The sequence below is a fragment of the Medicago sativa genome, chromosome 8 (genome assembly GCF_051527215.1).
Source record: "Medicago sativa cultivar Bolivia chromosome 8, Bolivia_mono, whole genome shotgun sequence".
Classification (NCBI taxonomy): domain Eukaryota; kingdom Viridiplantae; phylum Streptophyta; class Magnoliopsida; order Fabales; family Fabaceae; genus Medicago; species Medicago sativa.
The window spans coordinates 31,517,017-31,541,674 of NC_140756.1; the positions used below are offsets into that span (position 1 = coordinate 31,517,017).

Here is a 24,658-nt window from a genome sequence, read left to right on the forward strand (position 1 = left end):
TTAACAAAAAAAAACTTCATATATCGATCAATATTTCAACAATTATAAGGAGTTTCCTAAGCTATTGACCTAACCGTCCATTTGGTGGGATTTTCTACTTTTTATGTGTTCAAGGTCGTCCACTTAGGGGTGTTCAAATCCAAAATAAAACATAAGTTGTTCCAAACAAATCTAAAACTGCTAAAAAACAAATATTTTTGGATGTGTTTGGATCATATTTTCAAAACCAAATTAAACCGAACAAACCGCAAAAGTAAATTTTAATAATTATTTTTTCATTATTAGTAATTTATTAGTAATATATATATATATATATATATATATATATATATATATATATATATATTCCATTAATATAGTATTTGTTGGTATGTAATCTTATATTTTTGCATTAATTTAATCTATATCATTACCATTTCATATGTTTCGAACAGTCGGTCATTTAAATTTAGTAATGTTAATATTTTAATATATTTGATGTTATATTTTGCATCAATTTTATTATTTTATCGTGTATGTGCAATATTTAATTAAAAAATATATTACATTTTGCATTTTGGATATCAAAAAATTTATCCAAATTAAACCGTATATATTTGGTTCGGATTAGATCGGATTTTTTAAATAGCCATCCAAATTGAACCTTGTGTGATTTTTACTTTGGATCGGATGATTTTTTGCCTCAAAATCAATTCAAGCCGCACCACAAACACCACTACGTCCACCTAAGGGTGTGTTTGTTGAAGGTTCCACAGGTCTCCACAATAATTCAATTCCCATAATGGTTTTAAGGAGTTGTAATAGCCCAGGTTATTATTTTGATAGAGCTAATGATGTTGTGATTAGGGTGTTCATAAAGTGTGTGGTCTTTGATAGTATGACCAAAAGTTCGCTAGGAGTTTAGAGTAGGTGTGTCATGATAATAGGTTCTTATAATGTTAAAGACTTGGGTGGGGGGATTAGAAAAAGTAAAGTACATGAGTTTGTTAGTAAGAATCATCTAGACTTCTTTGCTATTCAAGAAACTAAATTAGTATGTTTAGATGATAGTTTATGTCATTCTCTTTGGGAAACTCTTCGAAAGAGTGGAGTTTTCACCCCCGACGATGGGTAATAGTGAGAATATTTTATCTATTTGATGTAATACAAAGTATAAGCCTTTTTTCTCCTTCTTTCGGGTATGTTTTATTTTTGTCTGTCTTTACTGCGACGATTATGGTAAGCGTTGTCTTGTGCTTAATATTTATGTTAGGAGTTTTACATGGGTTAAGACAAACGAAGGGGATATAAGCAGGCTTAATCGGGTCATGGTTTCTAATGGTTGATGGGATAATCAGTGCATGACAAGTCTTTGGGATTCCGATAGAGATGTTTCTGATCATTGCCTTTCGGCATTCAGATATTCTAGTCAATTTAGGGCCCCTAACATTTTAGGTTCAATGGTTTTTGGTTAGATCACCCGGAGTTCTATGAGATTGTTGCTTCTGGTTTTGGATCTGGAGGGTTAGTATGGTGGATGACTGTTAGCTTAAGAGAAAAATGTAAGATACTAAAACCAAAGTTAAAAAGGCGAAATTTTTAGATTTTTAGTAATTTGGAGTTTAAGATTTTACATTTGGTGGAGCAGATTAAGATCCTAGATTTAAATGACGGAGATAGGGGTCCTTACTTTGTAGAAAGAAAATTTTTTGATTGGATCCTGTTCTGATTCATGAGCTTTATTAAAGGTCAATGATGCTCATGTATTTCAAAGATCTCGTTGGTTGAAGGAAGGAGATGCTAATATGGGGTATTTACAAGTCTATTTCTGAGGATAATAGTATTGTGTGAAGTAGCAATAATCGTCGCAAGAAAGGGGGGGTTTGAATTGTGAGCCTTTTTAAAATTATTCCTGAAACTTTAAAAGAAGTTTATATACTCAAGAATGTTCTTGGTTAAGATATTAGTTCAAACAAATAATATTTGATATGAGAATATTCTGAAGAATGATTTATATAAGCAGAATGAGAAAAATGAAGTTTTAATTTGATTTTAGCTTTAGTTAAGTAATTAAACCGTTGGACCAGAATATTCTGGAAGTAATTATATAATTGATAAAGTGATAATTTAATGTGGACCAGAGAACTCTGGATTAATATAATTGTGATTAATTTGGACCAGATTATTCTGGAGAGTAATTAATTAACAAGACAATATTAAAGATTAGTTATTAGGACCAGAGCACTCTGGATTATAAGGTAAAATAAATGACAAGAGTAAGAAAGAGAGAATAACACAGGAAAGTTATCCTAGTTCACCAAATCCGGCTACTTCCAGTCCCCACACTTCGTGTGAGATTATCCACTATAGTATTCAGTTGGTAGAAACTTCTAACCAACACTATAAGGTCTTGATCACACTAGATCAGTCAGTAACACCTGTATTATCAACCTCAGCAGGCTTCTTACAATTCTTTGCACTAGCAAAAGAAAGGTTGGAATTTTCTATCTCAAACTATTAAGCCCAATAGACTTGAGAACTACTATCACGTTTTGTATGGTGATTGGTTTTGTGTTGATCTTGATATTTCAACACATGAAACTTTTACAAACACAAACTCAAAAAGATAATGATACAAATAAATATAGTGAGAGCTTATGGAGTTTGCTTATGTTTGTAGAAGAGCTTGATTGAGAGAATGAGTGAGAGATTGATTGCTTTTGAGAGATAAGTGCTTTTGTATTTCAAACTCTGGCCTTAAACCTTCAATGCCCTCTTCTATTTATAGAGCACGATTAGCCTTTGAGGACAGGTCACAAAAGATTTGTTTGAATCCATTTCAAACTAAAAAATGCGCTCCAAATGTTGCTTGGGGAACAAGTGTGCAAGCTGTCTTCAGAGAACGTTCTCAAGAACGTTTTTTCAGTGATCAACCAAAGCTTGGGCACGAAGCAACACGTTTTTGCAAGGTGTCTATGAGCTGTTTGCCTTCTTTCAGAAACTTGGAGGCCACTTGAGATGATGTATTCTTGATGTCATTGTATGATGTCATAGAGTGACTCCCTTGATGATGTCATGTGAAAATATAACTTGAAGAAACTTTCCTTAATGGACCTTTTTCCATTCATTCCTTAATGGGTCGAAAATCTCATGGGGCCTAATCATATTTTATTCCTTTGTAGTCTTGTGGTCCATGTGCACATATTTGTCAATGATTGTATTAATTTATTTTTGTCTTTAAAAGGCTTTAAAAGAGTCTTTATCCTTAAGATCTTTTATTCCCATCTTTAGTGTGACAAAGAGAATCAATTTTCATTGATGCAGACATTTAATGTGTACAAAAGTTCCAATTTGTCTATTTGCTTGCTCTTGATATTTTGATGAAAATACTTGTGATCATTTTGTGAAGCAAGAACGTTCTCAGGATCATTCTCATGAAACATGCTCACAAAATTTGTTAGTAGATAACAAGAAAAAATTTGTTTGTTATCTTTAAAACATCAAAAGAGGATTTTGCTTTCAACATTGTGTATGTTCCTTTTACTCAAGAGGAAATAACATAAGCGGTGACATGTGATGATGGTAATACGAGTTCAAGACCTGATGCTTTTAACTTCTCTTTCTTTAAAATGTTTTGGGTGCTTATGGAAGTAAATGTGGGTGTTCTTTTCTAGCAATGTTTCTCTAACTCCTAGCTTCTTAGAAGCTTATTATCTTAATTTCTGATTTTAATCCCTAAAGTCGACTCTGCCTAGTCTCTTGAGAGTTTCCTATTTCTCTTATAGGTTCCTCATATAAGTTGGTTGCTAAAGTGTTAGGATAAAATCATCTCATCCAAATAGTCTTATTTCCTTAAAGGTAGGTGATTGATGGATGAAGTGATGCAATCAATGAGGTTCTCAATCTGGATAAAAATTCTAAGCAGGATTCCCTCATATTCAAAGTGTACTTTGAGAAATCTTATGATTTAGTGAGTTGGAGTTTCCTAGAATATATGCTATAGATATTTGGTTTTAATGATAAGTGGTGTGCTTGGGTATATGTTTTTGTTTGTAATCTCTCGGTGCTAGTGAATGGTTGTCCACCCTATGAAATTAATATCAGTGGGGACTTAAGCATAGTGACCTCCAGATCATTTCTTTTTTCTTCTAGTTGTAGAGTTGTTAAGTATGTATGTTAGCGAGGTAGATATGATGGGTGTGTTTATAGGTTTTATAGTGGGAAGTTATGAGTTGTTTGTGACACACCTCAAATATGTTGATGATACTCTCTTTATAGGAAAGACAACGATGGATAACCTTTGGACCTTCAAGATTATCATAGTTGTTTCAAGCTTGCCTCATGTATGCTAATTAATTTTGCTATGAGTTGTATCATGGGAATTAGTGTTGATTCGTCTTTCCGTGGCATGGTTACGGATTTTCTTAATTATAGTATTGGCTTGATTCCTTTTAAGTATTTGAGTCTTTCGACTGGGGCTAAATCTATGAGACACTTTACTTGGCAGGCTTTGATGGATCCCTTGGTAACTCGTTTGAGTTTGTGTTGTAATAGGTTTATCGGTTTAAGTGAGCAGGTGATTATTTTAAACACGGTCCTTAAGTATATCTTGATTTTTGTATTTTCCTTTCTTAAAATGAAAACTGGTGTTTAAACAGGTGATTATTTTTGATTTTTGGTACTAGAGACCTAAGGTTGGTTAATCTTGCCATTTTAAAGAAGTGGATTTAGAGTTTGATCACGAGAGATGAGTGATAAAGGAAGTTCAGTCGGTTGGTATTCTTCCACAGTGATAAGTATATTAGTTTTATCAAACAAATAAAATATTGTATCCATATAGATCACACTTAGTTAATTACTTGAGTTTATATCGACAAATTTTCTGAACAAAGTATTTATAAAATATTTTGGTGGTTCAAATCAAAGTAAACTAAATAAATATAGATCAAGTTGTGTTGGGATTGAATTTCAATAAATATTCAGCATATAGTTACTCTTAATTGATTGTATACTTTTTATGCCTCCTATATAACTCAACTCTTTCCTTAGCGCACATATCCAAACTAAGGTTAACAATGTGAAATAACATAGAAACAACTGACTTCCGATGCTCGTGGGAAAATAGCTTATTGTTTCTATGTCTTATGGTCAAAAAGTTATACATGAATACATACCTACACACAATCTCTCAGGAAATAACACCTATACACAATCTTAACAATCTCACTTAGACTGTCAGCCTTACTAGGGTATGAGCTGTTTATACTACACAAAAAATCAATTTTTTTTATTAAAAAATTGTGTTGACAAAACATGTGCATAATAATATAAATACATAGTTAAATAATATTTAAAAAATAATTAAAATTAAACATATTGGATTAAATTATTTTATAGTTAAAATGTGAATCAAATTATGATGCTAAAAGATAAAGAAGCGAAACCTAATTAAAACCTATTTACAAATTTGGATCCAAAGGCAATGTCTTCAAATGCGTAGATGGTTTAGATTTGGTGTAGTTTGTTGAAATGTTTTTGCTAGATAAAATATTTAATTATGTAAACATTTTGTTTGAAAGAGTTTTGTAAATACGATGAGGGCATAATTGTCCAATACACAAATCATGCAATTCAAGGGTTAGGAGGACCAGTGACAAGGGATCGTGCCAACAAAGCTAGGGAGGCTCCTAATCATATGGTGAGAAAAATCATTGAAGCAAAGCCAACACTAGAGGACTTAAAGGAAAAGATGGTCAATTGCATCAAGCCTTTGTGAGATGGGTTGGGCGTATGCCTTACCGCCCATTTTACTTAGTTTTACAATTTTTTTAATTACATTAATAATTGGGCCAAACATGTTTTAATTAAGCTAAATAATGTTTTTCTTGAAATTATACCTTGTACCCCTACAATTAGCCTATTACCTCCAAAATAATAAAAATTGTCAATTTTACCCCGATCATTTCACTTCACCCCCACAAAATTGATTTGGATCATCTGATTCCCTAACTCTCTCCTCTTCCCTTCTTCATATTGAAAAAGTGGTGGAAAGTTTTACAGTAATTTTAAAGGGCAGATTTCTTAAATTGATCGATAATTATTTCAGTCTCATCCATATCATCCCAAACCATGAAGTCATGGGAAAGTGAAATAGTAAGGTTATGTTTTACTTCTGTTACATATAAGCACAAACAAATCCTTGCAAATCCACTGGTACTATTTTACTCCAAGCAGAATCAGTGGATCATTAATTGGGGGTTATTGATAGAAAAAATTGAAGCATGGGAAAATGAAATATCATGTTTTTAAGATGAAGATCTAACAATAACATATATTACATATGTTATTGTGTGGTTTGATTTCTCAATTTCGATTAAAATTGAGGTGTAATACACATGATAGAAATGAGAAGGATTGTTTTGGAGCTTTAATTGTGTAGGGCGAGATCAATTGATAAAAGGGTAAAATTGACATTTCAAATGGTTTGCTGGGGTAAAAGATTAATTGTAATGGTACATGGTATAATTTCTTGTTTTATTTATGCAAATAAAATGTTGAAATAAGAGGGGTGTAAAGAGAGAAATTGACATTAAATAAGAGATGTGGGGGTGCACACTTAAGAAAAGAAATAGCTGACCACCATCCAAGCAATCAAGAGCAAGATGTGGGGGCACACACTTAAGGAGAAAGAGTTGACCAACATCGAAGCAATCAAAAACAATTATGCGACCTTTCAATGATGTAATCATTTTGCAACTATTTGTAACAATTCAGCAACCTAGACTTTTATGTTATCATTATTTGGTAATTTTTTTATTTTCCTTTAAATTTTTCTTTGTAAAAACAATATGAACCTTTGTGTAAAATGGACACACGAAATGGACTAAGTTTTGATCTTATTAAAAATCCTTTCTTCAGGTGATCTTCATTTTCACAGACTTATCATTTTCTTAGATTTGAAAGTGTGGTGTCCCTTTTCTTTCCAGACATTCTTGAACAAGTCAAATTCGTCCCAAATTTTGTTCATGTTTCACAAATTTTGTCCAAATTAACCAAATCCACAATTTGTGTGAAATTCACCAATTTTTAGACCAAATTGTCAAAGTATGCGAAAATTCAAATCCAAAGTACAAATAGGACCATTTCACAAAATTAGGGTTCATCAAGTGGTATCAGAGCAAGTTTCCAAATAGGACCAAACTTTGTTAGTGTCTTTATTTTTGTTCTTCATTCTTCATCAAGTGGTATTAGAGCAAGGTTCCAAATATGACCGCTTCATTTGCAATATGAACCCCATCAAGAATCTGTCTATCTTTTACAAATGTTGTCTGAGTCTCGGAGATTACCTTCCCCACCACCATTCTCAACCTGTTTGCTAGAACCTTAGCCAGGATTCTATACAAACTACCCACCAAGGAAATAGGCTGAAAATCATTTAACTTTGTGGACTATCAACTTTTGAAATGAGAGCAATAAAAGTTGTATTAATACCTCTAGCAAACTTGTCATTCCTGTGAAAATCAGTGATGAATCGCATAATATCTTCCTTCAAATCTTGCCAGAACTCTTTTATGAAGCCAAGATTAACACCATCCCGTCCGGAATTCTTAAAATTATCACAGTCCCACACCACAGTCTTAACTTCGTCAACTGAAAAAAGTTTTATCAAACCGCCCCCGTCCACATACGATAGGGTCCTAAAAGGCAAATTGTCCAAGCCTGGACGAATTGTATTATGTGCTTTAAAATGGTTGTTAAAATGAGAAGAAATGACATTCCAGATAATTAGAATTAGCATCACCATCCTTAAGCCAAAGTAACATATACTGCTGCCAGCAAATGCTAGTATTAATACGACACAATGAATGAATCTCATGAGTAATAGCATACATTTCCTCTATTTCAACATGAGACAACAAACCATCTTTACCTCTACCATCTAACCACGATAATCAGGCTTTTAAAGAGTCAAGCCTTGTTGGAACATTTTTAGAATGAGACAAATGCCACTCCTTCAAAGTCATTTTCATAAATTTAAATTTCTCCATGAGTACATAGCCGCCCCACCCTTTAACATTAAAGGATTTCCTTTTTTCACATAGAATTTGCTTATAGCTAGGCATGTGTCTTGCCAACACTTCGACATTCAAGAGGGACGCGGGCCCCAATTTTCCTCATTCACAAACAACTGTAACGGACAATGATCTAAGACACCACATAGAAGAGCAATTTGAAGACAATTAGGCCACCGTAAACATCACTCTTCAGTTAACAAGAACCGGTCTAATCTGCTCATAGAAATGTCATCACCCTTAAACCACGTGTATATGCGGCCACATAACGACAAATCTACCAATAAATTATCTTCGATTAAAAGGTTAATGGAGAAGCATCCAGTGGAACAATGCCACCACGAACCGAACTTGTTTCCTCTATTCCTTGAACCGCATTAAAATCCCTGAACACACACACACACACCTTCTTGAAGGTGAGAAAACACAAGAAGGGGGTTGAATTGTGTTAGCTTTTTCTTCGTTTTCTCCTAAGTTGAAACTACTAATCAGAAGCAGATAGAATTCCACTTCTGAAGTAATGTTCAGAATCTAAATGCAGCGGATAAAACAGAGAGAGAGAGAGAGAGAGAGAGAGAGAGAGAGAGAGAGAGAGAGAAGAATGAGACAAAGAAATTATACAGGTTCCTTCCACAAACTGGAAGTAGTCCTGTCCCCCTTGCACTTCCAAGGAGAGTTCACTAAAATGTAATATATGATTACAAATGCTCACTGCTAAACCTAGCAAGAGACTTCAAACTACTCAAGCACAAGTGCAAGAGATTTCCTATGCTCTTGAACACACTCAAGAGACTTCCTATGCTCAAGCACAACTGCAAGAGACTTCTATTCAAACAGAATTACAAAGGACATTGTTTGAGGTTGAACACTTGATATACAATCAGTGGTGTTCACAATACAAATCAGATAAAAACTCTTAAGACTCTAGAATTTCTAAGATATGAAAGTTGTTAAGAAATTCTAAGTGAACTTTTGATGCAGAACAATTATGACAGCGTTTTGACACTTGTAAATTGTTGTTGAGTCCTTTTTATTCTCTAAGACTTCACTCCTTTATATAGAGGTGTGAAAGAGACGTTGTGAAATTGCCAGCACATCAAAATAGAGTCGTTTGTAGCTTTGATCAATAATCAATGATCTTTTGCCTGATATGGTTATTGTCCTAGGAAGGATCAATTTCAAATCCATTCCAAGTATGAAGAAACATCTTTGCAGGCATAGCTGTTATTCTTGTCCTGTAGCAGAGACAAAAACAGAGTAGTGGAGGTAGTGGTTGTACACTTCGTACAATTGTCCTTTTTCAACGCTCTTAAAAGAACAAGCATCCAATGCCTTCAAATCCTTTCAAAATAGTCGTTGCTTCTCTCTTCTGGTCTTCTGCAATGCTTAGACGAGATTAAATCCTTTGAAAAGTCTTTGAAGCTTTAAGTCTCTCATCTTCTGATGAACTTCAGCTTCTGGTGATATTGCTTGTGATGAGGAACTTCTGATGAACTTGCTGCTGATGACGTCATCACTTCAGGAGCACTAGACTTCAGGAGCACTTTTCTTCAGACGCTTCAAGCTTCATTTTTGTTCTTCCAGAACCTAATAAAGATACCAAATTTTTTGTCTATGGTCCTGTACACTTAAACAAATATTAGCATATCCAATTGACAATTTTTTTAATACCTTGTTATCATCAAAACTCTAAAGGGTAATGTAAAACACATTTTGTTCCAACACTTCTGCCCTCTCAACTGAAGAAATCGAGCCGTTAAAGACTCCCACAACTCTTGTTTCTCTTGAAAGTTACAGGGAGCCTACACATTAAGTAAATAAAAATCTTCGTTCGTCTTAATAAACCTGTCATGAATCATTAACACATATTCTTGACTAACATAAGACCACACCTCCACCATCGAACAATCCCACATCGTCAACAAACCTTCTGACGCCCCTATTGAAGGGCGAAATGAGGAAGCACGACTCGAGTTTCCCCACAACGAAGAGCACAAAGAAGCGTCACAGACCATCAATTTAGTTTCTCGAAGTCAAATAATAGAAGGTTGTTTCTTCCCCACCAACAACCGCACCTCCCTCCTCTTCTCCAACCCCCCTAACCTTTGCACATTCCAAGATAACAACTTCATCTCACACACCCTCCCCACCCCTTCCCCAACACCTATCAACCAAACCTAAACACACCCCCCCAACCGCACCTCCAGCTTCATCCTCCTACAACAAAATCGACCCTTTAGTGGCCTGCTTAGATCGAGACAGAGCACCAAACATATTATGAGTATCGCCTTTAAAAAATAACACCGATAGCTTTTCCTATACCCCAAATATCCTCCACAGCTACCTCCTCATTCCCACACAACACCGCCCAATTCTTCTAATCATTATTCACTGAGGCCGAAGAGGAAGATTCATTGGATGAACATTGGTTAACCACCTCCACTGATTTTGTCACTCTCTCCCTTTTACATTGACGTTTCCGAATTTTATTTCTCAAGACTTTCATAACCTCAACACGTTCTTTGCTAAGTAACAAGCCACCTTCTTGAGTGTAAGAACCGGGTGACGTAACACGCCCCCCGCTTTCTTTCTACTAGTGAGATGACTGCTCCCCTTACTATTACCTTCACCATCCCTCATAACCTTCTTCAAATGCTTCTTTTTAGAGGAAACGAGACCCACCTCATTGTGTTTGAGATTATGGAACCACTCCACGGACCAGACCTTGAAAACCGAGCATCTTGTTGAGAGCAAGAAGTCGATTTATATCTTCTTTTCCTAAACAACATCGTATCCTCAACATTATGAACAGCCGAGACTTGCACCAATTTATCAGCAACCTGACCCATCTTAACTCCCACCAAAGGAAACTGAACCGAAAGAGCATCTTGAGCCACAATTTCTAATCCATCCGATGCTAAGGAGTCCACAACATTAGAAAAAGGACGGTCCACCTGACTTGCGATCTCAAGACTGCCCGGACAACCAAGCTGAGGTGCATCAATGGCTTTCTCCTCAACCGGCACCACAGTCTCCGAGTTCACCAACTCAACCCGGTCCGCATAGATAACATATATATCCTCGTCTTCCGCTTCCACTAATTCTTTCACAATTTTATATACCATAACCTATTTATTTCAAGATCATCATTTAACTCTGCATTATCCGGGCAAGACGAAATTGATTTCTCATCCTCCTCAAACAAACAAGCGTCCGCCCCTAGATTAAAACCTCATTCTTCAATGATTTCAATTTCCACAAGAACACCATCTACCAAAATTTGATCAGTCACACTCTCCACCTCTAATGATGTCATTGATATCAACACCTTAGCAAAATCAAATTTTTCTCGACCCAAAGAGCAATTATCCGATTGTAAATACTGTCTGCAATCAAGAACACATAACTTAATGAAACTTTAATTCCATGCATGTAACGGAATCCCATACACACGAAGTCATGACCTCTTTGAAATGGCAACACCGCTTTATCCCAACATACCATATGCGAGAATAAAAGATCAAAAAATTGTTGTGCTTCAGTAACTATGTCGAAAACATTCACACCAGATAAAGAATGGATAAAAACCTTGTCAGCCCCAAGGGGAATAATGTCGAGATCCTTGAAACCAGTGTCCTCCACTCTATTTTGAATAAGCGGTACCGGCTCCCCGTTAATCACCGTACCAACCAAACCTCGTCTCGCCCACTTCAAATCCTCCTCCCGAGACCGATACAGTCTCACTAACTTCTTGGCTATAGGTTACGTATCCATGTTAACGGTATGTGGAACCTTCCCCTTTACCATGCCGATTCCCTCCTTTTCTCCCTCCCCCTTCAAATTTATCAAATTATTTACACCCACCTCACTAATTTACACCACCTTTATCATTGCAAATATTGTTTTCTTAACAGTTTGTCTCTATTACATGTTTTGTATCTTAAGTATGTCATTGTCTTTTTTTTTCTTTTTTTAAGGATCTTCCTTAAGATAGCTACAAAATTGCCATTCTATTTAAATTTAATTATTAATATAAAAAACTGACTTTAAATTAAAACTACATTTTTGCCCTTCAGTTTTAATATTCCCAAAAAAACAAAACAAGGGTCTTTGTGTCCTAATGAAAAGGTGTAGGTTGCTAAAATAGACCTTCATGAAAATGAGTGGGTCTATTGTAGCAAAATATATATATATATATATATATATATATATATATATATATATATATATATATATATAGGAATTTGCTAGAACACACCCACTAATTTTTATGTGGGAGTGTTTTAGCAAGCTACACCTTAAGGTGTATTTAACTACTTTTTAGTTATAACTTGCTAAAACACACCTTCTAAAAAATAAGTGGGGGTATTATAGCAAATGCCTATAGGAGTTGCTAAAATAGACCTTCATGAAAATGAGTGGGTCTATTGTAGCAAACCCCTATATATATATATGTTTTAGTCTCTGTAAAATCAGGAGTTTTCGACTTGAGTCCTTATAAAATTTTAATGGTAATTTCAGTCCTCCATAATAATGAAGTTTGTAAGAATAGTCTCCATTTCAAAAACTTTTTACAAAAAAAATTATATTTTTAGTCCTCTAAATTAGTCCCTACAAAATGTAAATAGGGATTAAATGTGAATAAAAAATTTATAGAGACTAAACTGTTTTTTGAGAGAATTAAAGAGAATTTTAAATTAAATTGAAACTTTTGGATAAAAATATCTCTATGTTTTAAATTAAATTGAAACTACACGAACACTAGAAATTTTTCTTTTTGACGTTAGGAACACTAGATATGGTGTCCTTTTGGGAAAAAAAAAAGTTAAGTAAATAAATGATACTTATAAATAATCAGAATTTCATTTTTAAAATTCTAAAAAAAAAAGTTGTACTTTTTAATTCTTGTAACAATTTCCGTAAATATTTTAAAGTACAGAAATTGTTGACGGAAACTTTTTACATAAACTAAAGATGTTTTTTTGTTCCTCGTGAGCTTAACTCAGTTGGTTGGAACAATGCATAAAATCAGGGCCGTCCTTGAGGGGGTGCAAACAGCTCTACTGAGTTGGGCCTCCAAATTTTGAGGGCCCAAATGTCTTTTAAAAAAAATAATATATATATACTGCATAAAAGAGTAATATATAGAAGCAGCGCGACATAGATTTCACGATTGTTTTCTTGTCCTAGTGGTATAAGCCCGCTATGTGTGGGTCAGGTGTTCAACTCGTTTCCCTTTTTTCTTTTAAATTTCCTTTTCTTCTTTTTTCTTTCTGTGATTAATTTTTCTTTTCCTTTTCTTCTTTTTTCTTCTTTAATTGATTTTTCTTTTCCTTTTCTTCGTTTTTCCTGTTTGATTGACTTTTCATTTCACCAAAAAAAATAAAATTTGACTTTTCATTTCCTTTTCTCTCTTTTAATTTTTTTTAGTATGAGATAACTTTGATTTGGACATAATTTATTATGAATTTGAGTCTCGTCTATTCTCAATACTCTTTTCAATTCAGTCAAATTCTCCTTAACATATTGAATTATATATTTACAAATAAAAATACAATATATTTTTTTTAGAGCATTGCTTGTAATTTTTAGTCCATACTTATCTTATAAAATAGTAAAGCTCTAATTTTTCTTTTATAATTTTTTTAAAGAACAAACATTATAATTATTCTCTCAAATAAAATTTATAAATATTTTATTTTTGCCTATGTGCAAATTAAACTAGGGAAATTAACAACCTAAAAGATTGATAAAGATATTAGCTTGAAGTTGTATTTTTATTTTTATGGATCTTATTTTCAATTAAAATAAATGATTGCTCTTTTAAAAAAATTATATTTTTATTTTATTAAGGGCCTATTTTTTTATTGAGAGCAGAGCCTCCAAATATATAGGGACGACTTTGCATAAAATATGCAAAGTCCGGGGTTCAAATCCCGACCACTACAAAAAAAAAAAATGTTTTTTTTAAAAGAACATAAACTAAAGATGTTGAAATAAAATTTTATAATGACTAAAAATACCGAAATTTTGTTTTCTACACAATGATGAAAAACAAAATTTTAAATACTTATAAAAATGATTTATTTAATTTGAAAAAAGACTACATGAACCCACTTATAGTTTTTTTTTCGTTACAGAAGCCAATCCCACATTTTTCAATACTGTACCTTGCAACAACATTCATAAAATGGCAAATGGGTATTCGTAACCCTAAATCAAGTATACCGAAATGAAGAGAAGCAACCGTCGTAGAGGAAGTAAGCGCACAGAGAAGAAAAAGGACACGCTACCCTATCTGTCTCATGAATTAATAGTTCAAATCCTAGAGAGGTTACCGGTGAAGTCTCTTATACGTTTCAAATGTGTTTGCAAGTCTTGGTTTTCTCTTATCTCTGATCCTTACTTCGCAAACTCACATTTTCAAATTACCACCGCAACACACACTCGTAGAATTTTGTGCATAAGATCATTTTCAGATCGTCGAACTCGATCTATAGATTTAGCAGCATCGCTTGATGATGGTCCTACTTCTGCTTCACTCAATGTTGATTTTTTACGTACAGAATATCGTTCTTATTTTGAAGTTAAAGGTTCATGTAGAGGCTTTGTACTTTTGCACCATTATTTAAACCTCTACCTATGGAATCCTTCCACCGGATTTCACAAAAAAGTACCTTTGTCCCCTAATGGTTCGAAATTAGACGCTGAATATTTCTATGGTTTCGGGTATGACCAGTTAACAAATGATTACTTGGTGGTTTTAATGTCCTATGGCTATGATCCCACCTTAGATGATAATTATTCGTGTTTGGAGTTTTTCTCATCGATAGATAATGTGTGGAAGGAAATTGAGTGCTCTCATAACCCTCATATGAGTACCTTCGATGATAAGCCCAAAGCAGGGTGTCTCTATAATGGGGCTATTCATTGGTTGGCTTTTCATCGTGATATTGTTCCATGGCGTGATAATGTTATTGTTGCATTTGATTTAAACGAAAGGAAACTGTTGGAGGAGATGCCTCTTCCAGATGATTTTGAACATGATGATGGTGATTGTGGTTTGTGGGTCTTTGGTGAATTTTTCAGTCTATGGTCTACGGATTACGTTAATAAAAGATTTGAAATATGGGTGATGAAAGAATACAAAGTGAACTCTTCTTGGACAAAGACTCTTGTTTTTCCTATTGATCGTATTCCAACTCGTTACTTTTACCCATTGTGTTGTACAAAGAGTGGTGATATTATTGGAACAAATGGTGGTATTGAAATTGGTGAAGTATGATGACAATGGGCAGTTGTTAGAGCATTCCTCCCATTGGGAGAGTTTATGGGTTTGTAGATCCCAAGTGGCTATGTATACAGAGTCTCTGCTTTCACTCCCTGGTGCAAGCTTAAGAGGACGACGCAAACAAGAATGAGGTTTTCAGTTATTCTCCTTCACCATTTTATTGATATTTATAAAATTATATTGTATTATATATTGGGTGGCTGCATTTGTAGGGTCGTATGACTTTGCTTGCATTTTTGCATTTGAGAGCAATATGTGTGCAATTGAATTGTAATATGATTCAGTATGTCGCACGAGCTTATGCAATATGTTATGAACTGTTTATTGCTTATCTATTTATATAACATGCTTTTTGAAAATGTTGACAACTTTAATTGTATGTGTGATTCAATGTTATTTGTGAATGTGTAATTGGATATGTTTTGGTCACTGCTTGAAATTGATTTGTATGGTAAATTAGTTTGATGAGTTTTTGCATGTTAAACAAGATCAAAATCACAATTACACCACTTTGACTCGAAGCGCTTCTTTAAAAATTTGATCATAGCCACATATGTATTTGAAAGAACAAGAAGCCGAAGTGATGATTTTAGACAAATCTAAGATGAGATTTCTTTTCTTACCAAATTTCTCAAGCTTTAAATCCCTAATACGGTTTAGACAAAACTTGAGAGTTATAACCGACTTGGAGGTGTACTCTGTTCATTGGAGTGCTGATTATATGTGTTTTAACACTTGATTATGTTAATTTGTTTGTCGTTGTTGAAAGTTGATATTCATATCTATATTGTCTGATTTGTACTGCTTTAATCTATCGGTGATCATATGTTCAGCTTCCTGTAGGATAATCTAAACTGCTCATCAGAAGTGTAATAGAAGATACTGCTTATTTCTAAAGGCGGAGCAGGAAGTTAGAATGCATTGCTAGCAGCTATGCAGATTTTGGCAATTAGCAAAATGTAGTAACTTAGCACTAGTTCTACAGTTGACTCAACAATTTTACAGTTGCCTTATGGTATGTTTGGTTATGCATCACAAAACCACGGCAACCCTTAAAACCGCGTCCCAATTTCATATTCACCGTGAATTTCAGAAGTCAAGATTCGTAGGTTTGCTAGACGTGCGAATAAAATACATATGGACGTGACATTAAACTTTTCAAAACCCACAACGGTAGTGTAGCCTGCAGCCAAGATAAAAAATATATGCATTCAATATTTTGAAGTATCGATTTGCAGTGACACCATTTCTTTAAATGGAACAGTGACGAAATCAATTAGTCAATTTGTTGAAGTACTCAATATTTGAAGTAAAGAGAGATAAGTAAATTGTAATCAACTAAACCACGCTGCTGTAATTCTCATAATTGTATAAGCATATCAACTAGGTCGAATTATCCATTCCTATTGACCTTACCAGTTCTGATGCTTCACGACCCTCTTGAGACTCTTTGAATCAGAGAATGATTCGACTAGCTCATCTTCGATTGTTCTTGCTTTGAAAACGATAATTAAACAAGAACATAAGTTTTCTACCAAAATTCTTAAAGTATTTTTAATCTAACAGATTAGTCCATGAATTATCATTCTCATTCCCATTTTTAAAGCAACTAAAAGATTAACTCGATGGTTTAACAATAGTTATTTTACTACTTACTATAATTTTATGGTTGGTGGGGTCAAATGAAGAGGTAGTTAGAGATTAAGTTGAACGTCTATGTCACATAAGTACTTATGAGAAGGTAGAAGGCTACAAAAAAATTTGATAAGGTGGGATGCATGTTTAAACCCATAATTTTCTATTTCTCTGTATTCAATGCGTGTGATTTTTGCTGTTAACATTTTCCTTTCCAAAGCACTCTCTCCGGTCACATTTAGAATCAAAACAAAACTTTTTAGGTTCATTGAATAACTAATGTATTTGGTGTATAATTGTGACTATATCCATTAATTATTCCATGAACCTAAAAAATTGTTTTTTACTTATAAATGTGCCCGGAGGGTGTGCTACATTAGAGTTTTGTTAAATAACGATATGGTATACATAAAATTAATTTAAAATGTATGATTAAACATGTCCTTCGTCCTTACATTTTCACCATACAAAGTAAATATGCCCTCCACTTTGTAAAATTTTTGCTATTAGTCCTTCTATTAAGTCCAAGTTAAAAAAAAAAAAACAACTATTGAGACGTCAAGTACTTTTGAACATTTAAATGTCATCACCCATAGCGAGATACCCGCTAAGCTAAAAGATCAGGACAGTTTTTCCATACCATATTTACTTTGTGATGATCAAGGGGGCGTTTGTTTGAGGGTTACAAAATTTATTTCCAGGTATTTATTTTCTCAGGAATGTGAAGGTGAAAATTTTAGTTCCAGGAAAATATAGAAAAAAGTGTTTGGTTAATTTTTTAATTCCTGAGAATGTTTATAAAATAATTCCTGCAAATGTTCATAAAAAAATCATTTTGCTATCTAGGCGCTAGCGTGAGTATTTTTCCCTACAAACTTCACGATATTGAACACCAAGGGGATGATGAAAATATCAATAATCCTCAATAGGACATTCCTCGCTATTCTGAGTGCCATATTTTGAAGGTGAGAAAAACACAAGAAGGGGGGGTTGAATTGTGTTTTGAAAAATTCTTCGTTTCTCCTAAAAACTGAACACACTGATCAGAAGCTAAGTGAGACAGCTTCTGAAGTGATGATCAGAATCTAAAATGCAGCGGAATAAAAACAGAGAGAGAGAAGAAGAACGACACAAAGCAATTATACTGGTTCCTTCCACAATCCAGAAGTAGTCCAGTCCCCCTTACACTTCCAAGGAGATTTCACTAAGAGTAATATCTGATTACAATTGCTCAAGCACACAAGCAAGAGACTTCCTTTGCTCAAGCACACAAGCTAGAGACTTCCTTTGCTCAAGAACACAATCAAGAGACTTCCTGCTCAAGCACAACTGCAAGAGACTTCCTAACTAAACAAAATTACACAGAAAATTGTTTAAGGTTGAACACTTGATATACAATCAGAGGTGCTCACAATATAAATCAGATACAGACTCAATGGACTTAAGAATTTCTAAGATATGACTTTGAGACACAGAAATTCTAAGTGAATGCAGAACAATTTCAGCAGAGGTTTGACACTTGTAAAGATGTTGTGAGTCTTTCGTTCAGCGTTCTTGCATTACCAAAACTCTAAGTCTTCACACCTTTATATAGAGGTGTGAAAGAGACGTTGTGAAATTGCCAGCACACCAAAGAGTCGTTGTTGAAGCTTGATCTTTCACCAATGATATTTTGCCTGATTTGGTTGTTGTCCTATGAAGAACAAATTTAAAATACATTCCTTATCCAAAGGAACATCTTTGCAGTCGAAGCCGTATTCTGAAGCTGTTTTCTTGTCTTGTAGCGTGGACACAAAACAGAGTAGTGGAGAAGGTGGTTGTACAGTTCGTACAATAGTACAATGTCAACGCTTTCGTCCAAATTGCAAGCACATGCCTTAAAACACCTTTGAAATGACCGTTGCAATGTTCCACTAATTTTCTGCTGTGTTTTCGAATCCAATAGACAGCTTTTGCAATGTAGATTCTTCAATCTTGAATCTTCTGCAAATTCAGTTGATCTTCAGCTTCTGGTGAAATGACTTCTGATGAGGCAGCTTCTGATGATGCAGCTTCTGATGAAGCAGCTTCTGCAGCTTCTGATGGTGCAGCTTCTGATAATGTGGCTTCTGGACCTCTTGTCTTCAGGAGCACTATTTCTTCAGGAGCGCGTTTACTATCTTCAGGAGCAGCTTGACTTCAGGAGCGCTTTCCACTTTCAGGAGCGTATTGCCTTCAGAATCGTCTAAGCTTCATTTTCATTTGCTCTTTATTTGCTCATTCAGAACCAATTAATGATGTAACTTTTTAACTATGGTCCTGTACACTTGAACAAATATTAGCTAGTCCAATTTACAATTTTTAATACCTTGTTATCATCAAAACTCTTTGAGGTTCATTGTTAAACACATTTTGTTCCAACATATTTGATGTCAAGAAAAGGCACAACACATTTAACTTTGAAGATAAAATGGTTGAATTTGAACAAGACAGAATAACATATGACAAATTTCTATGGTATTGAATAAGTTTTGATTTTATACGATTTTTGGTTGACAAAATGCTATTTTGGTATTTTAGATAACTTGTAGGTGAGACAAAAAGTTGTGATGTGGTTTGTTGAGCTACAAATTTTTTAGTTTTTGTCATGTTCCTTGCCTCCAATTTGTTCCGTCCCTAAAACAATTTTACAAATCAAACACTGTATAATTGAAGTTGTTCTATTACATCCTTCATTTTTCAGCAAATGAAACGCGCCTAAAGAGGTTATCCTTTCCCCAAAGGGTAACCTTAAAAACCCTAAGGGACAAATATCAAGTGTAAGACATTAAACAAGTGCATTATGGGAGGAAATCCACATTTTTATGTGCTAGTAAAATATTTTGTACTTTTTGCGGTTGATGTATAGATAGAATCCACAGAAAAGCTGGAGAACGGTGGCCAAAAGACCAAAACCCCAAACCAATCCAAGACCTGTAAAAAAACATGCATGGAGCATTACACCAGTCGTACATGGAATTATGACTGTAACACTCCCATCACACCTCCAACCTTCAAAACAATTTCATCCTTACAAAACCTAGAGGTTGTTATCCGATACACGGCGCTACGACCATAACACCTCATCAGCCATCCGAAATATAAAAAAATGTCACCTCACTCAACCTTCACTACCTAAAAAATCCCAAACACATCCTTCCACCCTAAAAAATATCTATCTACATTTAAACCTAACCCATAAACCTAATATGGTGTCCATTTAGATTGTCCCAAAAGAATTGTCAATATATTATAATTACTTTTTGGCTCTGTTTGGTAAAAATAGCATATAAGATATATTAAAAAAATTAAGCATCTTTGCTTGAGACAAGATAAAGATATATTTTAAACTTCTTCTTAAATATTTTCTATTAAAATCCCTTATATGAAACTATGTGGAATGGACTCCTTCAATTTCAGTTTAGTTATTTTTCTTGTATGTCCTAAAAAATGAAACTCCTTCAAGATTGAGGTCCAGTCTGGTCCGGTTTAGCATTATTATAAAGAAAGTTACATTGCTCAGCTCAATGAATATATGATTATTTTAATCATGCGTAGCATCACAAAGAAATAAGAAATGAACAAATGTTTCCATCAACAAAAAAGAAAAAGAAATAGCCGGCTAGAACTCCACATGGCACTAATTCATATTATGTGACATAAACAATTAATTAAATTCCTTTTTGTCGTTTGTTACATCATGCATCATTTGAACACAAGAAATGGAATCAATGAAAGTAGAGTTCTTATAAATCCGGTGTGAGGGAATTGGAGAGCAAAACAAATTATATATCACCTTAATTTTTTTTAATATTTATTTAATTTTTAACTATATGTTTGTATATATAATAAGCATAGAGAATTAGTGGGTAGAGTGATTATTTTGGAGGATAACATGAAAGGTCGCGTAAATCGATTTGAATGTGACACAGAAGAGGAACTCTCTTTTTTCAGGGAATTGAAGAAACACCAGAATGAACATATTCCTAGCCTCTTGCTATGTGCTTCTGAAGACTATGAATGTGACACTAAATATGTTGGTAATGGTATGTACTCTTGAATTAATTAATGTTATTATGTTGTTATTTTCTTAGGTTTATTTTAATCTGTTCTTAGATTTGATATATTTTCCCCACAAGTTTTGTTTTAGTTTTTTTGAGGGAAGTTTTAATCTGTAGTGTGTTGTTTCATACATGCGAATAATGCATATGATGAGTAGGAAAATTGTGTTGAGACGAGGGAATTGTACATGAAATATGGCTTGAAAATAAGTATGAGTTAGAGATATATTTTTACCTTATCAGTCAAATTTTACAGGTTGAGGTTGAGGTAGGTATAACTCAAACTTTGCATGAGAAATAGTTATATGCTTTATTTAATATTTTGTCTTGATGATCAATTTTACATGTATATAATTTTTTTTAGACAAATTTTACATGTATACAATTTTTTGTTGTTGGTGGTGTCGGGTTCGAACCCCGGACCTCGCATATATTATGCATTGTCCTTACCAACTTAACTAAACTCACTAGGACATATACAATTTTTTTTACTCATTTGTATACAATTCTAATAAAGAAATGATATTTGAACAACCACTTTTAAATTAAATAACTTTTGTGACAACTATCTCTGATACTTTTTGATTGAACTTTTATTCTCTCTCTTTTTCTCTTTCTATTATTATTGTCCAATAAGAATAGAGAGAAAAAAAATATCACTAAAGTTCGTTAAAATTGGTTGTAGAAAAATCATTTCTCATTCTAATATTTTTTTTGAAGAAGCATTTCTCATTCTAATATTACTTTAAGGAATGTTGATTATCATTTTAGAAATTCTAACCTGTTGTTTTTAAAATCGTTTTTTAATTCAGACTTTGTGTATGTGCTCATGAACAGAAATTTGTTTTATGTTAATTTTTGTTACTTAAATTATGGAAGAAAAATAATTATTGCAGGAAAGTTTTCACTCTATAGAATTCCTTCAGGGAGGAATGAAAATGGACTTGAGCTTCTGGAAACAAAAAACAAAAGCGACTTTGATTGGTGAGTTTCATATAGTTTTGTGTAGATATATGTTAGTTGACTATTTGCTGTGGTCGGCAAAGCGACCCAGTCAACAATCATATTTTAGTGACTGTTTGATCAAGATTAATCGATTTTAATTAGAGCTTGACATTTTAGAAATTATAAATAAAAGGCAAGTATGTCATTTCTTGACTGTCCAATCAAAATCGAACGGTCACTAATATCTTGAGTGTGCGAAAGCGGAGAAAAGGTGACAACATTGAATTCGATTTCATGTATATTATGAATCATGGTGAGGGTCCGAAATCAGAATGATCCCCGTAATTTTAACAAACTTGCTACGGTACCAAACATATATTTAATCATTTTGTCAAAAAAAAAAACATATATTTAATCATCATACATTATACACTGAAAAATATATTATTGCTGAATGAATATTTGCTTTATTAAATAATTTATGTATAACATGATCATTATTTGCATGTGCTGAACAGGTTGAAAACACCACCAGCAACTCCTTTGTTTCCATCCCTAGAAATGGAACCCAGTCCCAACCTCGTCACTCAGAAAGAGCTACCTATTACTCAGTCTATCTCAAGAGTACGTCTTTGAACTCATTATAATGATGCGTGAAGAATTATATCATCAATTGAATATTTTAATTTAGACATAAAACTACCTAAATGAGAAGTGAAGAAAAAAAGTCTGCCAAAATGATTTTTTTTCTTTATATAAAAAAGAATAAATAAGAGTGTTATAATTTTTAAACAAATAAAGATTTGATGCACCTTAAATCAAATAATATCTCATTTACTTAATTTGAAAAGAAATTCAATTTTAAGCATCATCCATGAGTAATGTAACAATCTTTATTAGATGTTTTTCTATGTTTTTTTGACCAAAATGTTTTTCCATGTTTTTTTGGTGAATAAATGTTTTTCTATGTTTAAAACAACTACAATGCAACAATCTTTTTGTAATAATCTAGGGAGCCGAACTTCACATTTGAGTTAAAGTGGGGGAGTCTTACTGTAACTACAACTTAAATGGTAAAAGGTTGCTGAAACATTTGATACGTTAGGATGCAAAGTTGAATCTAGAGTACTTATCTTCTCGACACTTAGTGTAAAATAAGGGAGTCCAGGCTGCTAGAAAAGATTCTACTTGTCAAAATATATTTTCCTATATTTTGTTCTCAATTTTATTTTATAGTTTAATTTCTCAGTTATACTTTTGAATTTTTGTTAGAATATGCTTTACATGTTACTAAAATTCAAAGTGAATGACATAAATATTGGTTTCTTACAACAGGCACAATTTGCAAAGAGTGATGTGGAGGCACTAAAACCAAAGTCAAATCAAACCAACTCAACTAAATCATCAAAGCTTGCTATGAGATCCATAACACCAAGTCATAACAGATTGAGACCAAACATCATTAAAAATACAAATGAACAAAAATTAGTTACTCACCCTACCATCATCAACCAAATCAACAATGCCAAAATAGAACATATTGCTACCAACAACACTAAATATCCTAATCCCCAAAAACAAACAAACAATGTTGATTTCCTTGCTTTGAATCAAAAGAAAAACATTGAAGCAAATGAAACACCTAGAAAGCCTAGGGCTAGAGGTGTATCACCATCATTGAAATCAAAGGGTTCAAATATTGTGATGGAACTCTCAAATGAGACACCAAAAAATCTTAGGACAGATGATAAAAGGTCAATTTCAAGTACAAGAGGAAGAAGTGTTATAAGAGGGTCTATAGTTGGAGGGTTTCAAAATCAAGATCCTACTCCAAAAGCATGTAGACCATCAAGGTCACCTTCTCCAAGCATGTCTAAGAATGGTTTGAACCAATTTGAAAGAACACAGAAGAATGTGAAGACACAAAAAGAAGCGTTTACTTTAGCTGCAGGAAATAATGAAAGTAGATCACATTTTAAAGGAAGTAAAATGGTAGAGAAAGTGGTGAATGCAAGAAAGTCTGGTATGAATCATGCAGAGAGAGAATCAAAACTAAAGCCGGTTAAAGGCCCGTTTGTTTTAGATTCTTGAAAAATGGATTTTCCTTTGTATTTTTAAAAATGGATTTTTTTTAAAATTTACTTAAAAATAGTAAAGTTATTTCAAACTTATTTGATATAAGTTAAAAAGGAGATTTTGATATTCACTAACTTAAATATTCATTGTTTGAGATTTTACATAGTAAAAATCACATATTTTTTCAAAATGACATCTTTCAAAAATGATTTTTATGAAAAGCTATTTGAAATAGGTTTTTTTTTTTTAGAGATTTTATCAAAATTTTAGTATCAAAAAAAATTATAACCAAATAATGAAATACTTAGAATGACATTTTAAGATAAACTATTCAAACGGATTTTTCATTTGAAGCTTTCCTTGAAAATTTCTTTGTTAAAAAAATTATAACAAAATCACATTACACTACCAAAATCTATTTTGAAAAAAGTTATAACAAACGGGCCCATAGGGTATGATTCTCTTGTCTTTTATCATTTTATCAAGTTCTTTTCTTTTTTAGGAAATATGAATTACGAACTATGAAGCATTAGTATGTACACGGATACATGTCACATGTCGATATCAGTATTAATTTAAGA

The 24,658-nt window shown here is 33.3% G+C and overlaps 1 protein-coding gene and 1 pseudogene across 1 annotated transcript; both read left to right on the forward strand.

Moving 5' to 3' along the window:
- Nucleotides 1-14,272: 14,272 nt before the first annotated feature.
- On the forward strand, nt 14,273-15,716 carry LOC146898421 (F-box/kelch-repeat protein At3g23880-like; annotated as a pseudogene).
- Nucleotides 15,717-20,768: 5,052 nt separating this feature from the next.
- On the forward strand, nt 20,769-24,107 carry LOC146898422 (uncharacterized). The gene is made up of 4 exons (XM_085737380.1): nt 20,769-21,041; nt 21,953-22,040; nt 22,520-22,625; nt 23,337-24,107. The coding sequence occupies exons 1-4, from the start codon at nt 20,891-20,893 to the stop codon at nt 24,090-24,092; spliced, it is 1,101 nt and encodes a 366-aa protein (XP_085593506.1). The 5' UTR covers nt 20,769-20,890; the 3' UTR covers nt 24,093-24,107.
- The last annotated feature ends 551 nt before the right edge of the window (nt 24,108-24,658 follow it).

Coding starts and splice junctions, on each gene's coding strand:
- LOC146898422 (XM_085737380.1), top strand. CDS start 20,891: ATGAAAGGTCGCGTAAATCGATTTGAATGTGACACAGAAGAGGAACTC. Junction 21,042..21,952: donor CACTAAATATGTTGGTAATG/GTATGTACTCTT, acceptor TAATTATTGCAG/GAAAGTTTTCACTCTATAGA. Junction 22,626..23,336: donor TTACTCAGTCTATCTCAAGA/GTACGTCTTTGA, acceptor TTCTTACAACAG/GCACAATTTGCAAAGAGTGA.